The 20,919-nt window shown below is 43.9% G+C and overlaps 1 protein-coding gene across 1 annotated transcript in view; it reads right to left on the bottom strand.

The window, feature by feature from the left end:
• Nucleotides 1-793: 793 nt before the first annotated feature.
• Nucleotides 794-20,919, bottom strand: part of LOC119435731 (AP-5 complex subunit zeta-1) — a 41,881-nt gene continuing 21,755 nt past the window's right edge. Inside the window, exons 10-15 of the mRNA XM_037702456.2 lie at nt 19,498-19,581; nt 12,391-12,578; nt 10,821-10,907; nt 7,461-7,583; nt 4,117-4,249; nt 794-1,075 (exon numbers count right to left, since the gene is read on the bottom strand). Of these exons, the coding sequence (XP_037558384.1) occupies nt 809-1,075; nt 4,117-4,249; nt 7,461-7,583; nt 10,821-10,907; nt 12,391-12,578; nt 19,498-19,581 (882 nt within the window). The 3' untranslated portion in view covers nt 794-808. The remainder of the gene's footprint in view (nt 1,076-4,116; nt 4,250-7,460; nt 7,584-10,820; nt 10,908-12,390; nt 12,579-19,497; nt 19,582-20,919) is intronic.

Here is a 20,919-nt window from a genome sequence, read left to right as displayed (position 1 = left end):
GTCGGTCGACTCGCGGTCGGCCTGCCGCCGCCGCTTGCGTTGCTGCTCCGTCCTCACACAGCACTCAGGTACTCGATCACGAGAAGAACGCGGCACCTCGATAGCGCGCACAGAACACGCGCAGCAATTAAGTCAACCAGCGCGCCTCGTGTACGTGGCCATAAAATTGAATCCGATTTTGATGGCAGTTTTTCCGGGGAAAAAAAAAACTTACGTAAGTCTATGTTCTATAATATGCACCAACCAAAAATTCAGAAAAAAAACACGACTTATATGCCGGAAAATACAGTACTTCAATGTGATCAGCAAAAGTCGACTTATTGGCAATCCCCTACGCAGTGCTTCCACTCCTTCTTCAATGACTTAAACTCTGAAGGCTACAGCGGAGGGGGGTGTGCTCACAACGCTCCGCCTACTTTTTGGATGTTCATGTAGACGGCACTACTTCCGATTTCGGCGCCTACGACTTGCCAAATACAGTTGTCCTCAGCGGGCCGCAGTGCTCTCAGCCAACGGACTTGTCACAGTGCCCCGCAGTGGCCGCGGTATCTACGCTACGTAGCAGATCGCAGCTACATGCATCTGTAGTGCATATGCGTAGCAATTGCTTGGTGCATGACAGGGCTTGAGTGCCCACTCGCTTTCATATGCTTCCTGTCTGGCTGTGCTACTTGGTGCGGGCCGGCTTCTTCCTGCCCCAGATTGACCGACGGATATCATGCGCTCCATGAAAGTTAAGGGCTTTTCAAGGCCTTAACGGCAGTTTCACATTCAATGGTTTCAAGAATCACTATGAACCCCGATTTCACTACTGTTCCAAGCAAATAGCCGAAAGAAGTTCTACTGTCGTTTGATGTCTGCCACCATCACAATCCTGGAGAGGGGCAGCGAGTGTCACCTTAGAGAGGCTGGTGATCACGATGCACAGGAGCCTGGTGCGACGCTCGCTCAACAAGCCCTGCGTACTGAGCAGTTCAAAGGCCAACAACTCGAGCACCTCGAAGAAGTCGCACACCGCCTTGGGCGAGCAGAGAGAGCTCTCGTTGGGCGAGGCAAACTCTCCAATGGCCCACACCTGCGTCAGAGGGGACACAAGGAGAATGCTTGCCTTTTTTTTTTTTTCATCACTTTTGCTTTTGCAATGAGGAGGGGGGGGGGGGGGGAATAATAGTGAGGGGTTGAATTTACTGTTAGTCACAACCATACTAAATGTCCTTGGTTGCAAAGCACTGACTACTTAAGGTGTCACTAAAATGGCATGGAGGATCCATCAAGACATCACAACCATAATGGTGAACAGAGCAGCCCATAATTAAAAGTAAAATGCAGCTACATTGTTACAATGCAGGCAATGCAATAAGATGCATTGTCTATTTTTCATCTATTCTGTAGAAAAGCACTGCAGCTAACCCTAGCACAGCTTTCACTATGATGTAGTCTATAGTTCCATAAAGCACCGTATAGTAAAGGTTAGGAATTGTTGTTAAAACAGGCCCCTTAAGTGATAAGCCTCAAATTGGCGTATGTTTTAGGATCTATAAAGACCTATGAATCACAATGACCATTTTCAATCATAGATTTATGCAAAAAATATTGTCCTTTGGAAGATCTCTTCAGACCACAAAACTTTAATGTATTTGTTTCTGACATTAGTCAACGACCGACTGTTAGTAAGATTTCGTTTTAATTATATAAAATTCAATTCTGGAGTTCTGTGTGCCAAAACCACGATCTGATTATGAGGCACGCTGTAGTGGGTGGGAATGGGGGGGGGACTCCAATTTAATTTTAAGCATCTGGAGTTATTTAACGTGCACACAAATTTAAGTACACACATGAACGATTTTGGGTTTCTTCACCGTTGCAATGCAGCCACCGTGGCTGTTATCAAACCTGCAACCTTGAGCTCAGCAGCGCAACACGATAGCCACTCGGCTACTGTGGCGAGAAGATTTCGTTTTGAGTGGCCTGTGAGACCCTCATTAGTACGCAAAAGAACGGTCAAGTCACTATCAACCTAACTTACAACATGTTGTCACATTCACCGACAGATGATTTGAGAGATTTCTAATGTCCAGCAAGTACTCAGTCGTACCTCATAAACAAGCTCGAGTCAGTCCGAAACAAAGCAGCCCATTTCATTACGAAAAATTACTCACGAATGTCCAGCATCACCAACATTAAAAATTCACTAAATCTTCCCTCTCTAGAAAATCGTAGACACATAGCACTTCTTTCGCATTTTCACGAGCTTTATCACTGCAGGTCGTCTTTCAGCGCATGCCACATCAGGCCCCGCCTATCGCATCTTCCCGCGCCTTGATCCTCCGTTTAAAGTGCAGCCCATTCTGGCGTGCACTAACTTCTTGAGCCATTCGCCTCTCTTTCTCGCAATATATTACTGGAATAAGTTACTACATGAAATCATATCCGCTCTAAGTCATGATGATTTCCTAGAAAAACTAAAACACTATTTTAAAGTACACGCATCGAATTTTCTTGCTCAATCGTTCAAGACATCATTGTGGTCTAGTGCTCTTTTTTTCATGTCAAATTTTTTTTTTTCAACAACATATTTTGATGTTCCTTGTGAAATTGGCTTTGTTTTAGATGAGCACCTTGTACTGGTTATTTTCTTATTTAATGTTTTTATATGTTGTATCTGCTGTTATGTATACCTATTGTAACAAGCATTTTTTTAAATTACTCATTCTAAGTAACCTTTATCTTGTGTAACACCCCTCTTAATGGCTATAGGTGTCTTCAAGGTTTAGGATGTGTCGTTTTAACTGTGTTTATGGTCTGTCTTTTTTTGTGTTGTTTTTATTTTAACATGCATTACCTGTTTTAATGCGTCTACTGTCACTATTATTGATTTATTGTAACACCCCTATGTAATGCCCTATGGGCCTTTAGGGTACTTGAATTTAAAAAAAAGTAAAAAAGTACTCCTGACCGCTGATAAAACCCGCACGCCCTACTGAACCACAAAATCAAGCTTCTGAAAATTCTGTCAGACAAGGCAAGCTGCATCAGCAAGGATTCTACTACAGTGTAGACCGCTTATAACGTAAGTCGCCGGAGTTGCGAATATCTGCACTATAAGCGGTACCACACTATAACCAAAAGAACGATTTTCAAGCACTGCACGTATGCAAAACATGTAGACCAAGCATGTAGACGCGCTTTGTACTATCGCGATGTAGCCGGTGCTGTTCAAGCTCGACAGCTTTGCACCAAGTCAAAACGAAACAACTGTTGGCCGCAACCGCTGCGAAGAAAACCGTGACCGCTATCGGCACGATTACGAACGGCGACTTTGCGTTGCTGAAGGCACGCGCCCGACGCACGCACCGAATCTGGACAAATTAACTACCATTCGCGGCAACAACTACAGTTGAAACCGCGGTCGCTATCTATGCGACTATCGATGGTGACTACGCAGTTTTCTAGGCACGCGGCCGACACGCGTACCGAGTAAAAACGAAACTACTGTTCGCCACAACCGCTGCGGAGAAAACCGCGGCCGCTATCGACGCGATCGTGGATGACGACTATGCAGTTACGAAAGCCCACGGCCAACGCGGTGTTATACACGGTGGTAAACGCAAGAATTCAGGCTCTAAAGACACAAATAGGCTCGAAGCGTTCCGGTGTTGCTGTCATTCACGTACGATTTCAACTGATGGCTGTGGCGATGCGGACTCCGCCACTTCGTTTCGGTTGGACGCTAGCGCCGTTCTTGCTCTTTTGCGTCGCACATTTGCGGCGCTCCTCACTCACCGAGCTCCGAAAGTAGTCCGGATTAACCGATGTGTGGCCAAATAAGTCCGAATTAACGAGAGTTTGATTGCATTGAATAATGCATACGCCGGCCAGCAGCGCGCATCTTGTTGAGAAGCGTGCTCGCTGCCGCCCTTGTCGGCGAGATTTTCTCGCGGAAGCCGCATTATAACCGGTATTTCGTCTCACGCAGCTGCACTGTAAGCGGTATGCGTATACATGGAGTGCTATGAGAAAATTAACAGGAGTCTGAAAAGACCGTACTATATCCAGTCCTGCACTATAATCGGTTACGTTATAAGTGCTCTATACTGTATAAGGAGAGCCTCTTACCAGGTTCGCAAAGAAGTCGGGTCCTGCATCATACGAGCTGGTGTGGCTGAGGAACTCCACAAACTCAGAAGTTAGCAGAAAGGTCACATCGGGGAACTTGCGGAACAGCTTGGGAAGCACGTCGGCCAGCAGCCTGGAAAATTTTGTTAATCAGCGCTATGAGCTGCTCTGAAATTTCATTAAATAGGAGGTGTTATCAAGACAGAAAAAAGACCAAACTGTTGCAATAAGAACTTTACTTCAGCAGATGCAACATACTCGATAAATATTTGCACTTAGGTAAGTTGATTCTTGATCACCAATGCAAAGTTGCACTGCATAACTCTAAAAAGACACACACGAAGAGAATACAATCACACACACAGGATGCTGCACAAATCAACAATGGCACAAACCAACAACAGCACAAACAACCACCACTGAGGCAACAAGAACAGTTGTTGACTGTGGCAATCATTTTTGTGCGTCTGCTCATGTTTTAGTTAGGTCTTTTTACATAGCTCTCACTGCATAGCTCTAACAAGAGTTAAGTAGCACAACTATACATTCACAATCAACTTACTCAAGTTTTGGAATTCAGTAGCAGTGTGCATAAGATGGATGAAGAACAGTAAAAAATACAACATAGCACCGACTAAAACAGTACTCTCTAATAAAATTTCAAAGCAGCCTACTGGAACTCCTGTCAGAAATGCTGGCTTGTGCCAGCAAGGGTTCTTCTGCAAGGAGAACCTCTTACCAGGTTCAGAGAAATTGTTTTCCACTGTCCTTCATTCTTTCTGCCACTGGGTTCCCAAATACCAAATCGCCCAGCTCTGACCCAGCTTCTCCAGTTTACTCAAAATGTTTGCCTTAAGAGTAGTTCCCTTTGCCAGCAACACACCGCTCCCAACATTTCTTCAACTTGGTAAAACCTTCTGGAATGCTTCATTATGAATAGCGAATGAATACTTCTAAAATTTTTTCTTGATCTCATCAAATGTGTTGAAATGGCCTCCTTTTAAGGTAGACTTTACCTTGGAAAATTTGGAGAAGTCTACCGGAGCCATACCTGGAGAGTAGGCTGGCTGGGGTGCAACAGTCGACCTATTTTTCATCCGAAAATCACGCACAAGAAGTGATGAGTGAGCTGGTGTGTTATCATGGTACAACACCCAACTCTGGTTTTCCAATAGCTAAGACTTCATCCAGCACAAGGCTTCTATCAGATGCTCCAGAACTGCTGCGTAAAAGTTCTTGTTTACTGTCTGTCCACGTGAAAAGTATTTGTGGTCATTAGTGATTACACCCTTGCCTCTCAAAAAAAAAACCATGAGCATCCCCTTCATGCTGGGTCAACGCGCCTGAGCTTTCTTCATTCAGGGCGATTCTAGCCCCACCCACTGTGACGCCTGAACCTTGGTTTCAATGTCATGACTGCACACCTAGGTTCTGACTTCTGTTACAATGGTCTTCGAAATGTTCTCATTATCACTGGCACAATCAAGCAGTTCTTGACTGATGTTAACATCGGTTCGGTTTCTGGGCGTCTGTCAATACATGGGGCTGCAAATTTCGTAGTGGTGCAATGCAAGTTGAACGTTTCTACCAGAACTGCTTGGCATGATCCAAAGCTGATGCCTACATGTTCAGCAATCTCTCCGACAGTCTAACGGCGATTTTGGAAAATTAAATCATAAACTGCATTGACGTGAACATCATCTGCTGACGTGGAAGATCATCCACTTCAGGCATCTTCATCAGTTCACGCTCTGGCAAATCTGAAACGATTGTACAACTCAAAAATGAACACAGCAATCAGCTCATAAATTCGTCCCCAAAGGCTCATTGCAGCTTTTTCCATGTTTCGCATGGTTCTCCGAAGCTTGAGGCAAAACTTTTCCATAGACACATAATTCCAAGCCCTTCACTTTCACTGCATCAAAAGATTGCGAACCTGTCACTGCACTTCATTGCTTCAGTTGCTGCAGCTTGCTGACAATGATGGGGCGATGTGGCAAGAGGCATTGCATTACCAAAGACTGGCACTGGCCAGCACCACTAGCCGCCGTGTGTTTCATTTACTGGTGGGGCGCTGTGCGATCACTCCGGTCATTTAACGCGACAGCGTTAAGGGCCCCGTGTCGCAGAAAATCTGGCATTCGGCATCGGTGTCGGCGTAAGCGCTGGCGTCGTTGGCGGAAATAATCATGCCAAACCACATCATCCCGAACCACCCAGACCGGGCAGGCCCTTCACGTGGTGCAAGGCGTTCGTGAACAAAAATTGAATTTATCAAAGCAAAATCCGTCATAAAAATCGCAAAAGTACGACTTAACCACAACATACAGACGTAATAGCGTCGGATTGCAATTTGAATATACGAGGAAAAAGCGTGATAAGTGCGCAGAGATCTTTCAATGCTATCGCGTTCGACTCTTAAAGGCGAAGCTTAGGCGTCCTCCAAAATTTTTTTTTTATCGCATTTCGTATAACTGAAACACAACATGGTAACACAGGGCACTTGGCGGGAAACTTGCAAAACAGTCTGCGACAAAAAATATCACCAACAATTCTTTGTGCATTTATGCTCAAGCAAAGTGGAACACTCTGCACAACAATGTGCGGAGTTAAACACTGCCGAATATCTTCATAGTTCTTACTCTTCCTGTGATTGTAAATCTCCCAGCACATTACAAAGATACCACATTGCAAACACCTTACGAACACAATTTTGAAAAATTTATTTTCAACAAGTACAGTACAGCCCATTCAAATGCTGAAACTTGACATATGCATGCCTGCACATGTAAGAGGCAGCTGAGCTGAGAATGGAATGGTGGCAATTGTCATATCAATGCATAAGTGCATCAAATTACAGATTATGCTAAAAACAACAATGCACATTCATGACCAAATGATTCGCGACAACTTTTTGTTTCATTGATTGCTTGCTTGCTTGATTGATTGATTGATTGATCATTCATTCATTCATTCATTCATTGATCAACCTTCACATCCCGGGCAACATTGTGGCAATGAGACATAGCAGTCAGGAATACTGAATAAATTATGAACTGATTGATCGACCTCGATGTACCAGAGCAACACTAAGGCTATGAGAGACATTGTACTAATGGGGAATGATTAATTTTGCTCCAGGATTCCTTTCTTTGCAGTCACAAGCGAGTCACATCATAAATAAATGCTCTTCTTATCTGTAGTCCTGAAGACTGTGCTAAAAATTAATTCAGGCTACTATACATCAGTTCACACAGGAACGCCAACTTTCCTTGCAACAGTGTTTTTTCGACACCTACATCTCAACGAGTGGTACAAAGCATCTGCAAGGAAGCTATACTCACTTGCGCAGCCGTTCGCAGTAGCCCCGCGACCCAAAGCATACGGACAGTCGCTCCATGAAGGCTGGCAGCAGTCGTGAAGCCAGCTCCGAGTCACCGTACTGCACAAAGGTCTTCAGGTAGCACCTGCATGACAAAGGCAACAGCAGCCGTTTCATGCACTCAAGTGACTCGCCAGACAACACAACAGAGCGCCACTCTGAAATAATTCTTGCACCTCCGGAACTCACTTAAACTTGAAAGAAAGTCCGAGCAGTCATTTCAACAATGTCTCTTCTTGACAGTAATGCATGTGCCTAATAAGTCTGACAATGAACCTAAACAACTGAAACATTCTGGCTACTGCAGCAATAACATATTGAAATTTTTTTTACGTAGTTTGATTGCACCAAGAGCGAGGGGGATGGGTGGGGAGGGGGGGGGGGGGGGGGGCAGTAGATGTCAATACAGAAACTACGTACAGATCACGCAATAGTGATTAAATCAAGAATAAGCAAAAAAAGATGACAGAACAATTGTGTACACCCAGCAGCAAATGTTCATCAAGAACTAAGGGTGTGCAAATACTGAATAGTAGATTTTGAATCAAATATTGAATCCAATAACGAAAAGAAAGCTGAATATCGAATCAAATATTGTATATCAGCTAATTTTTCACAAAATTTAATGCTTAAAAATTTCTTGCTAGTAAACCCGATGCTGCACATGCTCGAGAGTCTCCTAGCATTGTCTCCTAGTGGAATCTAGCAGCCGGAAAACGTATCACACAATCGCGGTTTGCCGATGTACTGAACGTCGGTGCAGAAATATTGCGTTTTCCAGGAATGTAGGTACCGGTAAAAATAAGCATAATTCTATTGGGTCAATTTTTGTGTTCTCGATTGTGAATGTTGGTGCCAGGAAATCGTACGTAACGGGATCGTATCAACGAGGTTCTATTGTATTCGAATGTTCATTATTCTACTCGATTCGGTGATATCTAAGTATTCGCATACATCTATCAAGAACATGTCAAGAACAAGAAGGTTACAAGAAATTTCTGGAAATCTGTGCACATTTCACTAGCTAGACATCAAACAGCCAGTAACAGTGAAACCCTCTGGCATTGTTTCTGGTTTATGACTGCCTCGTGCACCATGGTGCAGTGTTAAGGGACAAGAGTTGCCTACACGTTTTCTCTGCATCCAGTAAAAAAGTGCTCAAGGAGTTCCAAGGCATGGACAGAAAGCAAATAGGACCAAAACCCAGCGTAAGAAAAACAGGTATTCTTTTAGTGAAAATACTATAAACATACCTAACAGATTCCCCAAAGCATACCTTAATACCTTGCTCCAGCTAACAAATAAAAGAATGTAGCAAGGTGCCAGAAAAAGCTCCGTCGCATGCCCCCGCGCGAGGGACACGTGTAAATGCAGAGCATAGTGGGGTTCCGTGGTGTTGGTGTTGTTGGTGTGGTGGTGGTGGTGATGATGTGGTGGTGGTGGTCTGGGTTGAGAGAGAAGAGAGAATCGTAAGTAGGTAACGTAAAGCTGTTATCGGCAAGTTGTTCAAGACGTCATACCATCGTCTTCGTCGACGGCGACAGAGGACAAGGCGGCGAGGCGGCACGCTGCCTCGCCGCCTAGTCTTCTGCCGCCGTCGACGAAGACGATGGTACGATGTCTTGAAGTGGTGCTTCGGCGCTGATGTTGGATTGCGTCGAGTTACTAGTTGAAGGTCTTGCTTCCATCGCTTATCAACTGCGACCGCTGACTAACGCAAGAGAAGAGAGCGCAGGAGTTGACGAGTGGAGCCCGCACCAACCCGCTTTATATTCCTAGCGCGCGCGTTAGAGGGAGAGGGGGTGGAGAGAGGGCGCGCTATCACGCCAGCACCTGCTGTTACTACGGTGCTTGCAGCGCCGGAGCGCAACTCGACTACGACGCTTCGCGCGCTGCACATGTGCTGCAAGCGTGATGCGGGAGAGGAGGAGTGGGGGAGAGGGCGCACCTGTGCTCGAGCTGTTGCGGACGGACGGCGCACGCTACATGTGAGTTAAAGAAATGCTCTGCATTTAAAAAGCAAAAAAAAAAAGGAAAGGCATAGCTAGAAAGCGCAGCGGTAAATTCAGGCATACGTTGACAGCAAGCAGTCAATCAATACGATTACAGTTAAACCTCGATATTACAAAGTCGGTAAAATCAGCACTTCACTTCGTTATATTGAATTTTCCTTATATTGAAATTCGACCTTTTATGCAATTAAGTGCAGTCACCAATGGACTTTACTTATTTGGAAGGGCCTGTAAAATTTTCCTAATTACCGGGCGATCGGAAAAAAAACTATTTTCAATTAGAAAAAAATTGATTTCATTGAATTTGAGAGTCCACGACCAAAGATACGTTTACATGCCGTGTCGATGGCAAATTCACATGTGAGATATAAAGTGAAGCCTGCGAAGATTTCGCGTCCACTCTGCCGCTGATAGGTGTAGCTCGCAGTGGAATGACGCTATCATGAAGAACACAGGCAGAGGAGAGCGAACGCCTCATCTACCTCTCGCTTCAACACGTCTTCGAAACTCAAGGTTGTGCAACGTCCAGCACTACACACGCAAGTCAGCCTAAAGGAAGCCACAGCCATCTCGGCTGGCCCAATCTTTGCACCCACCACAGATTATCTCCCAAGATAAGGCGTGCTGGCCATGTATGTCCTCAGCCCCTCCCTTGCTCGAGCGGGAAGACGGCGCCCATCAAGTCTTTCACATCCACAGCATACAGCACGGCCAGGCCCTGACAAGATCTTATCACACTTGGACTTTATACGAAACATGACAGCAGGAGGACCTTGCTGCTATGCTGCTCTGCTTCAGCGGCCGCTCTCTGCCGCACGGCGCACAATTTGAGAGGTGCGTTTGCAAGCAGCCATATGTAATTGAACCATTTGACCATCTCTGTCTGCGGAAGTTTCCATTTATTGCCTCAGTATTGCTTCACGTTGGCAGGGATACATCATTATATTGAAATTGTGTATAAACACACTTTGTTTTATTGAAGTTCCATATAGATGGTGTTCTAAGGTGAGAAGTTATAAAAACGTGAATACTTAGTTATATCAAGAATTTCATTATATTGAAGTTTGTTATATTGAGGTTTAACAGTTCAAAATAAAATGTGATGTACTATGCAGCAACTAATGTAGTGCGAAGAGAGCAAAGTGTACTTATTAAATGGATATAAATAAGCTTATTGTGACAGTCTTCTCAAATAAAGCATTCTGGTGTTTCCCTAATAATGGTGGATGTGAATTCTGCTGAGCAACGTCTATAACAAGACAGCAGCATTTAACCGCAGAAATCTTCCAAGCTGGTGGCGGGCGACTTACCCAAGAAGGTCTGGGGCATGCTCCGAGCAGCGGATCACTTTCGGGTGATTGGCCTGGTCAGCGATCAGGGAGTGGAACTTGGCGACACTGAAAGGCAGGATAACACTATGTGTACATGACTCATCAACACAGCTACGTGACATATTGTGCACTTACAGCACATGCATTTGTGACAAGCAGCGGATGAGAATGGCCTCCATAAACAAGCAGTAAATAGCTGATCAAAAAAAAGTTCAAGGATACTTTGACTTGAAAGTGCTTAGTATTTATAGAAGGCTTAACGCAGAAGGGATGCCTTATTATTTCATTGGGCAACACAGTATAGAATGAGGATAAATTTATCAGGAAAATGAAGATGGCGACATGCCTTCACAGGCTGTCTATCAGCGGTCTTGCCTATTCACTTTCAATCTATTGTAAATAGCCTGTAAATAGTAAATATATTTACCTTTCATCTTCCTCACAATTTTGATTCCACCCATGTGGGCACTGAGAACTTTAGTAAGCTTAATGGTAAAAGCGCCATCCTTGCCAAGTATCTGTTCTACCATCTTTCAGACTGAAGATATGCGAGTATCTGTGAATGAGCTACAAAAATAAATTTTTTTCCTTTCTTTTCCTGCAAGAACAAAGAAATCAATTACAAATTCTACCCGTGTTACGGCAGCGCAGGGGTGGCACTGCCCAAAATGGGTACTGCACAACATTATGGCGCTGAACGCCCCCGGGACACGTAACACTTATGCAGCCAGCTGGGGAAGCTGGTTCCAGTCGCTGTGTTTAAGAGGAACAAAGAATAGACAAGCAATTACAGAAAAGTAAGAGAGTGCCTTAAATACAGCATCAACATCAACACTATTAAGTGACATGACGAAAAGCAAGGTCAAAGCAAATGCAAAGCTTAGCAATAGAGCAAGCCCCCATTCACCACACTATTTAGACGATATGCAAAACCTGCAATTGCACTTCACCACACACCTCCTTTGACAGTAACCAAGATGGCGGACGTCGGGCTAGAATCGTAATTGAAGTGTCAACATGCAGGATGGTGACATCATTCCTGCCACCGTCCATTTACCGCGCCGTCCAAGCTTTCAAAACGTGTGTTTCAGTTTTAACAGCGCTACTAGCGAGAAAACAGCCACATTGGTTCGGGCAGGGTAGGTGTGTGAGAAAGCCTGCTTACGGGCTTTCACGTATCATCTACTGGTGTGATCAGCCCAATAAGGTCAGTACAAATGAATATTTATGGCAATTCATGCCAACGGCATTGCATGTGGTTTCTTTCTCAACGCATAGGTCAGATAAAATAGTACGAGCCAGACGATACACTGCACATATTTCCAATTCTTAACAGCAAGACCTGTAAGGCTTAAAATTCAGAAAACAAGCAGCGTGTTAGCATGTCTCCCTATGTTTCAGGCAGACACACACATGAAATAACATTTTCGGCTGGCATTCAGGAGCACTGCGACATCTTTTCTGACAAGCGTCAGATCTTTCAGGACATGCGTATTCACCCGTAAAAAAAGATCTTTCGGTCATTTTCGCACGCGTTGCAGCAGCTCACCCGTCGAACGTGTCCCCGATGCCGCTGACGTCGCGGAGCACGAACTTGAGCATGGACTTGTGCACCTCCGTACCAAGATGGAGCGAGGACTGGCGTTTCGTGCGAGCACTTTCCGACACACCCATCATCTCCCGCTCGAGCACCAGGGCTGCCGTCAGAGCGGGGAGGTCCACGAGGCTGTGGAACACCTGCAGGCGTGAGAGCACGGGCCAGCTGTACATTTGCATGCAAAGCGTGCAGTTACTGCAACAGCAATGAGTACTTACAATAAACTAGCAGTAGTAGTAATTCAATGCACTCCCAATAAATCATTATCTACCATTGAAGTCTACCGCTGAATGTGGTGCCGGCCTATTCAAGCTCTTGTATGCAGCTGCATTATGGGCAGGGAGAACAGAAAAAAGCAATGATGTATGCATGGTACTTTCTGTTGTTCCTGCCGGTAATCTCTACTAATGACAAACCAGTAGACCTAAATAGCAACCCTTGTACGCTTTTGTCTGCATCCTTACATCACTTTTGTAAAGAAAAATGCAATAAAATTACTGTGTTAAAGGAACACTCTTAATGTGATATAAACGATTGATTGATTTATTTATTGATTGACTGGTGTTTACTTGAGAAAAAGGGAAGAACAAGGGAAAGGCTGCAGGTATCGTAACTCTCCCACTTTTGAGTAGACATCTGAACTGAACCTGGAGCCATGGAAAAGAAATTGTATATGAAATAGAGAAAAGTATGAGGAAAGTTAGAAGTATAGTGGTTGTAAAGAAAAGAAAACAGGAGGACGTAAGTAGAAAAACCAAGGGACATAGCTACCTATATGGAAAATGAAAAAGTACAACAAATAAGAAGAATAAGTAAATAAGGAATGAAGTGGACAACCCTCTCCCGCCATGAAGTACAGCTGCATAACACAGGAAGAGAGAGAAGCCCGTAACTTGAAAGCAGAGATTTTTGCCAACGTGTGAAATTTTTTTTTTTTTTTTTACTGGGGGTTGGGGGAAAGGGAATCAAAAGGTTCTAGAAGATGATGAGAAAACCACGTTAAAAAGCATACGAGTAAAGCTGATATAATCATATATATTCAATGATAAGGAAATAGTGAGAACTTCAGGCATTTATATATTTGTTATAGATGTTTGAGCAAGCTGACGTTTGAGCGGGAACGAGAAATCCACAACAGAAGAGCAGGATGTGGGATGTGAAACAATACACAGCAACTAGATCCAGTCGACTTCCAGTAATTTGGTTTTTCGGTTAATTCGATCCTGACCGAAGGTCCTGGCCTATCTATGCCCATGCATTTCTATGGGACCAAAACTTTTGTTATTTCGATCCTAAAATTGGCCTACACCAGATCATTCAAACTTTAATAGTCGGCACACACATATCTGACCCCAATAGCGACCCCTTTGGAGGCAGCGTTTGTCGTGGCAGAGCTTACAGGACAGTGAATGTGTTGAAAAAATGTCATCTCCTGATGAAAACGCCTATTTACGGCTCGCCATAGGAATATTTTCAGCAATAACAGTAGCTCAGAATGTCTGATTATGGCATTTACCCGATTCTGACACGTGCCTTTTTTTTTTTCAAGAAAACTAAAACAAAACAAAAACCGCCTTTGCGACATTCATATGCTTTACTGCACGAGACTTACATATAAGGGCAAAGCAGACTTTAGAAAATCGGGTGCCATTGCGCAACACATACCGTATTTTCGCGCGTATAACGCACAACAAAAATTAAAAAACGTTAACAGTAAAGTTGGGGTGTGAATTATACGCGAATTTTACTTGGCGGTGTGGCTTCACGGGAGCGCGGCACGTGCTGCCATGTAGCCACACCTCAAGGCAAAGTTCTCCGCCATTTAGTTTGCGAATAGTTGAGAATAGTTGCGAATAGTGCATGCAGCGCCGGCGAACTCGTACGTCACCCGTTCCCGTGGCGCTCCCTCAGTCCACACAATGCGCTTCGCGATACATCGGAGAGAGAAATTGCTGTTGCCCATGCAAGGGCTGCTCCGGCTGCACTGTCATCCTCTGTCACGTGAACGCTAGCTGCACCTGCTAAGCGATTCGATTCTCGTCACATGTCACGCGACCGATTCGTCCGTGATCATGTCCGTCGTATGTGAATGCAGCTTTATCAGCATCACCAAAGAGGGTGGAACAGAGCCGCTGGCCGAAGATACTACATGGACGAGTTGTGCATCCCTGGATAGACCGTTTTTTGCAAATATTTGAGTGTTGTTGCATGCAGTTATAACCTACGGATATTTTTCTTTCTTTCCCGGCTGTTGTAATTGGGGGTGCGGGTTATACGCGGTGGCGGGTTATACGCGGAAAAATACCGTATTAGACCTTAAAAGGGAGTATCGTCATCCACCCAAACATAGCACAAAGCTACAAAGGAAATCCATACAGGTTTCTCAGAAATGAAGCTTCGTAGTCGAGTAAAAATTCGTCCTCGTCCAGACAACGTTCCCTTTCATGAACTTTTCTCCACCTTGCGGGATTCCACAAAACTGATTTGCCACATATGAAACGCTTGCCCGTTTTTTACTTGTTTTTTCAGTAAAAATCAGGTGCGCGTTAGATTTCTCCTTTGTTTAGTAGCTTTAGTGTCATTTATATGTTAGTTTTCTACTTTGGACCCATAGAAAGTGGCAGTGCGTTTTATTCGAGGACATGTTAGAATCAGGCAAACACTGCAAAATTAATTTTCTGCATCTTGTTCATTTGCCATCAATTTTGTCAGTCCCGTCAGGGTCTATAGTTAACGAAACTCGACTGTATTTCATCCCGATACCCAGGCCATTCAAGTAACCCAGGTGAAAATATTGCTACTGGTTTTCAAGTGGGATGAACTGGTCTGATGTGATACCATAGAATAATTCAGAAGAGTGGCTGTCCCATTGGCGTTTTTGCAACAACCCAGCAAACATGCGTGTAATTTCATAAGCCAATTTAGTCACACATGAGCACTCGCCCAATACAAGGTCTGTTCCTCTGTTGATAGCATTCTTGCCGCGTTCAACGAGTATTTTAGGCCACTCACGTTCACCACTGAATTTCCTGCGCAGGGCAATATCAGGTTTCTAGATTTGCGTTTGCATTTTAAAGCTGCACACGTGTGTTGGGTGTATGAGCCCAGAGCAAACAAGCCGCCCTTAAGGTACGGTTCTGCTCACTCAAAACTCATAAAAAGAAGTATTGTACGTTCTCTCTTGTCATGCACTCTTTTTAAGTCTTGTACCCACATGTTGGATGAAGGACTTAGTAAGCAGGTGGCTCGTTTGGAAGCAGCAAACTATCCGAGACACATCATTATCTCGGTTGCTGAAAGCCTGCATCGTCGAAAGAAGGCAACTTCACACTTGAGTGAAGAGCAGAGAGCGGATGATGAAAGAAGGAAGAAAGAACTAAGGGACAAACAAAAGGTGGCTGTAATTCCATATTTTCATAGGGTTTCCCACAACCTAAAAAAAGTAGGGCAACGGTTGGGTGTAAACGTTGTCTTTACAGCACCTAATAAACTTTTGAGTTTGAGTGGGCTGAGCTGTCCTACGAGGAAGCGGAAGCCAGTTTGCGCTACTACACACAAGGAACCTTTTGTCACGTGCACTCAGAACGTAGTGTATAAGATTCCACTTTCGTGTGGGAAGTACTACGTGGGCCAGACGGGCAGATGTTTAAACGTGCGGCTGGCGGAGCATAATAATAAAGTAGAGAGCACCGCAATAGATGGGCACCTGGCTGCCCACTGTAGAAAATGTGACGCGAAGGAACCATGCTACCCTCTCTTTAAACAAACTGTTGTTGTGTATCGCCACAGGAATAAGATAACGAGGGAAATTGTCGAAGCAGCAGAGATAGCTAGAGGATGTGATGATTGTGTTAGCACGCCGTCTATTCTTTTATCCAAGAAATAGCTTGCACTTTTGGCATAGTAGCTACATGACTGTTTTTTCCTTTTCTTTTTTCCTTCAGTGCGTCTTTTGCAGTGCCTTTCCCAGTGAGTATATATATATATACAGGGTGTTTCAGCGAACACTTTCAAAAAATCCTAAAGCTAGGTTTTTTGAGAAAATAGGAAATACTTTAAGGAGCAAGATTTCAGGTTCGGCGGACGTCAGAAATTATGAGAAACATGCGAATTACATAGTAATTAAATAAAATTGCCTAACGAACTTTTTAATTAGCGACGTTTGGTGTTTATTGCCAATGGCGAGTTTGTAGCTACGGAGACGACGATGCCGTACAAGTTTTTAAAGCAAAGAAAAAGTCACTCTGTAAAGCCCTACAGTCCGCGAAAATCAAGTATTTTTTCCCTCGTGAAACCGAAACGCGGCGAACATGTGCGCCGGAAATCTAGTGCAAACGCAACGTCCGCTGATGACGTGTTGCGGTGACTGCGGCGCCCAATTCAAAATGTCTGTGATGATTCCCCAGGCTAGGGAGCCTCAACGCTCAGCTTAGACCACGGCTGGCGTTATCTTTTCTTTCGTTTTCTTGCGCCTACCAACGAAAGAAAAGATAACGCCAGCCGTGGTCTAAGCTGAGCGTTGAGGCTCCCTAGCCTGGGGAATCATCACAGACATTTTGAATTGGGCGCCGCAGTCACCGCAACACGTCATCAGCGGACGTTGCGTTTGCACTAGATTTCCGGCGCACATGTTCGCCGCGTTTCGGTTTCACGAGGGAAAAAATACTTGATTTTCGCGGACTGTAGGGCTTTACAGAGTGACTTTTTCTTTGCTTTAAAAACTTGTACGGCATCGTCGTCTCCGTAGCTACAAACTCGCCATTGGCAATAAACACCAAACGTCGCTAATTAAAAAGTTCGTTAGGCAATTTTATTTAATTACTATGTAATTCGCATGTTTCTCATAATTTCTGACGTCCGCCGAACCTGAAATCTTGCTCCTTAAAGTATTTCCTATTTTCTCAAAAAACTTAGCTTTAGGATTTTTTGAAAGTGTTCGCTGAAACACCCTGTATATATATATGCTTACCAACTGCAATAAAGCAATTGTTGAAAGTTAGCGCTCGTCCCGTGTTCTTCCTCGTCCTTGTGTCGTTTTAGCGCTATGAATCCCCAGTTAAAATTACAATGACCTACCAACACGCCCAAACTTCTTCCCTGCTGTTTCCTCTCACCCGTGCTTCACTGTGCAGGTGCAGGAAGCACTTGGGCAGCTCCTGTGCAGTGCATGTGCTGCATCTAGTATCCCAGTGCAGCACACTGTTCTTGAAGTTTTAAACTGAGCACCGTGATGTAGGCCATGTCGATTGCTTGGTCTCACTTCACAAAAACCTGGCACGTGTGTCTGGGTCTTTTGTTTGTTTTTACTCTTTGTGCGTTTGTTCTTTATGCAGCACAAGCTTCTAGTCTGCGTTCTTTGTGTACTTCCTTTTAAAATTTCTACTGCGCTGCATCACAAATGGTATTTTGCTCAGACTAAACGTTCTGATAATGAAAAAAAGAAAAGTGCCGCTGAACACATATCAGTATGTAGTGGCTGTAATTAAATTTTAAAGTGCCCGGAGCATATTCCAGCTGTGCAGAAATACAGTCGAAGACCTCGGAAACCTTTCACATGTGATCTGAAAACACCCACTGTGTTGGGAAAAAGAACCTCAGCAACCGCCGTCAACAAGACATCGTCACACGACGTCATCACAAGACATTGTCACAAAACGGCGTCACAAGACGTCGTCATAAGAGATTGTCACAAGAGATCGTCACAAGAGATCGTCACAAGAGATCGTCACAGGATGCTGTGGTAAGATGTCACAAGATGTGCATGCCTGCACCACAACACATTCAAGAACCACAGTGCAGGGTTGCACTTTCGCAATGACTAGGGAATCAAGCGCTGCAGCAGAGCACACCACGAACTGGTGCAGGAGGGGCACTGAACTATACATGAACTGAACAGACCCATAATGCAGATGATTCAACCCCTGCATACTTCAACCAGGTTACTCTACAACGCTTTCCGTAACAAGACCTCTGCTGTCGTCGTTGGTGGTGCAGAATGGGATAAGCACTGCATCTGCTTTGTTTCTGCCATTTCTACTTTCTAAGAAAAAATATTCAAAAGACTTGGCATCAGAATTTGAGCAACTGCAAACATGTTGTGCAATATGATCTATTTTCTCACTGTAAAGGTGGGAAGACAGCATAACATCGCTTTATGCGAAAGAGCGCCTGCCTCTACTTAGTGTCACGAGGAACGAAAGACAGCGTAATAGTTTCTACTCAACAATTATTAAGCTAGCCCTACTCAGTAGGAATGGTAAAGCAGCGCAAAAGACATGGACAAAAGGAAGACGTAAAACACACACACAAGTGCCGACTCACAACTCTTTCCTAGTTGGCTCGACATTCCTAACGTCAAGCACGCTAGCCTAATCTTCCATTCTAGTTCTAGTCAACAAGCTTCTGTACATAAATAAGCCAAATAGTCTTTTTCTCTTTCGACAGTGCATGTTTAAAATTGTTTTCCTACACACACTGTAAATGCAAGAACTTGTGAGCCGTTTTTCACCCTTGTTTTGGATATTTGCAACAGTCGGGAATTTGTGGCACATCAGTTCTGCAGAAACCCACAAGGTGGAGGTAGGTTCACGAAAGAAAAAAATTGCCATCCACCCTGAATGTAGCATAAAGATACAAAGGAAGCCCATACAAGTTTCCTGCTAGCCTACTGCTTAGCGTACACCCCGGACAGGTGTTCAACCCGGTTTTGATCCCTGGACCTGAACAAATTTTTTTAAAGATTTATTTTAGAAACCCGTACGAGATTTCTTTATATAGTCATTTTACAATAGTGTGGATAACAATTCTTTTTCCCGTTCAGTAGAGCATTTTGTTGTATTGTTGCATTCGTGATATTTTTTTCGACTGTGTAGTACTGCATGAATGATCATTGCTTTCCTCCTCCTGTTTTAGTCCCAGATTCGAACTGACAGCATCTGCAAATTAAAATAATGACTATAATATGTCAAATGCACAACCTCTCAGAAAGTGTACATGTACAGAAACTGAAACGCTCCCAGAAACTGTACAAACTATAAAAGAAATATGTGAGGCAGCTACCTCAACCACACTCTTGGCTGACATGAATGCTGGAACAATGCTCAGGAACTGGCTCTTGAACTGCTGCGGATTCCAGGCAAAGATCTGGGGGGGCAACAAAAAAGAAATGCTGCTGTTTTACACTTGGCCAGTTAAAGATAAAATAAAGCCATAGATGTAAGTCTAGCTACCAGTGATCAACTACACCATTAGAAGTGCTCGGCATTTGATTTGTGCCAAGAGACTGAAGTTTGTCACCCACAAAATCACAAGCAAACACAGCATGTCTACCAATGAAAACAGGTACGCCCAAGAAGACATGGCATAATACGTCATCCCCATGCAACTGCACAGTGCAGCAATCCTATGCTGTAACGGCAGTCTCAGAGGCCATGTTTTCTGGGTGCCATTCGTAGCAGTGACAGTTTCACTTCAAAGGTAACAGAATAAAAGACACTCGAGTACTTAGATTCAGACGCGCGTTACAAAACCTTAGGTGGTCAAAGTTAATCTGGAGCCTTCTAGTATGACATCTCTCAAATCTCTAGTGTTGCTTGAGACATTAAACCACGTCGTTCAATCAAGTTATTGTAACTATCTCTTCAATGCAAGCACTTTACTACAATTTACCGATTATAAATGGGGCAGTAGGAATCAACTGGAGTTGGTTCTGTATTATTACAGTGGTGGCACCAATCCCATCCCTCACTCATTATTTTCCCACTCACTAAAGCTTTGTTCTCAGTAAGGGTGTTGCTTTGGATTATTTTGAGCACTAATATTAACTTTAGTTAATAGGCAATGACGGGCCGGTTGGTGATCCACGATTTTGGTGAATCAGCGCCTTAGAGAAAATACATTCACACAAACATGAACACTGAGGACATACACAGGTGCTGTGTGCGTCCTCATCCTTCATGCTTGTGTGAACGTCTTTTTTCCAAGTGCGCTGATTCACCAAATTAATTTTAGCGCGACTTTTATAGTACTTGCCATTAGTATCCCTTCAAATATAGCTGCTGCTACAATCGTGTCTCAGACTGAAAAGCCAGGAACCGCACCAACCTGGGAATGATTACCTTATTTCTAATTTTATCTTAACTCCTGGACGCTCCCCAAAAGGCATCAGAGTTACAAAAGAAGTGGCCAAGCCAACTGCCAACATCCCACAAAACACTTTGCCAACATTCTCTCTTGTACAGTGAACTCAACAAACGCCAGTAGCAGTACATGCTCAGAGCTTTAGACATTTCAACAATGCATACAACATAGATTTCTGTCACCACAACATGAACTTATTAACTACGAAGCACAGCACACTATATATATATATATATATATATATATATATATATATATATATATATATATATATATATATATATTTTTTTTTTTTTTTTTGAAGGCATGTCATAGGGCACATAGTATGCTGTATACTGTGTG

This window comes from Dermacentor silvarum, unplaced genomic scaffold (assembly GCF_013339745.2).
Source record: "Dermacentor silvarum isolate Dsil-2018 unplaced genomic scaffold, BIME_Dsil_1.4 Seq868, whole genome shotgun sequence".
NCBI lineage: Eukaryota > Metazoa > Arthropoda > Arachnida > Ixodida > Ixodidae > Dermacentor > Dermacentor silvarum.
Note: the sequence above shows the minus strand (reverse complement) of the source record. Positions and strands in the feature narration are given on the sequence as shown.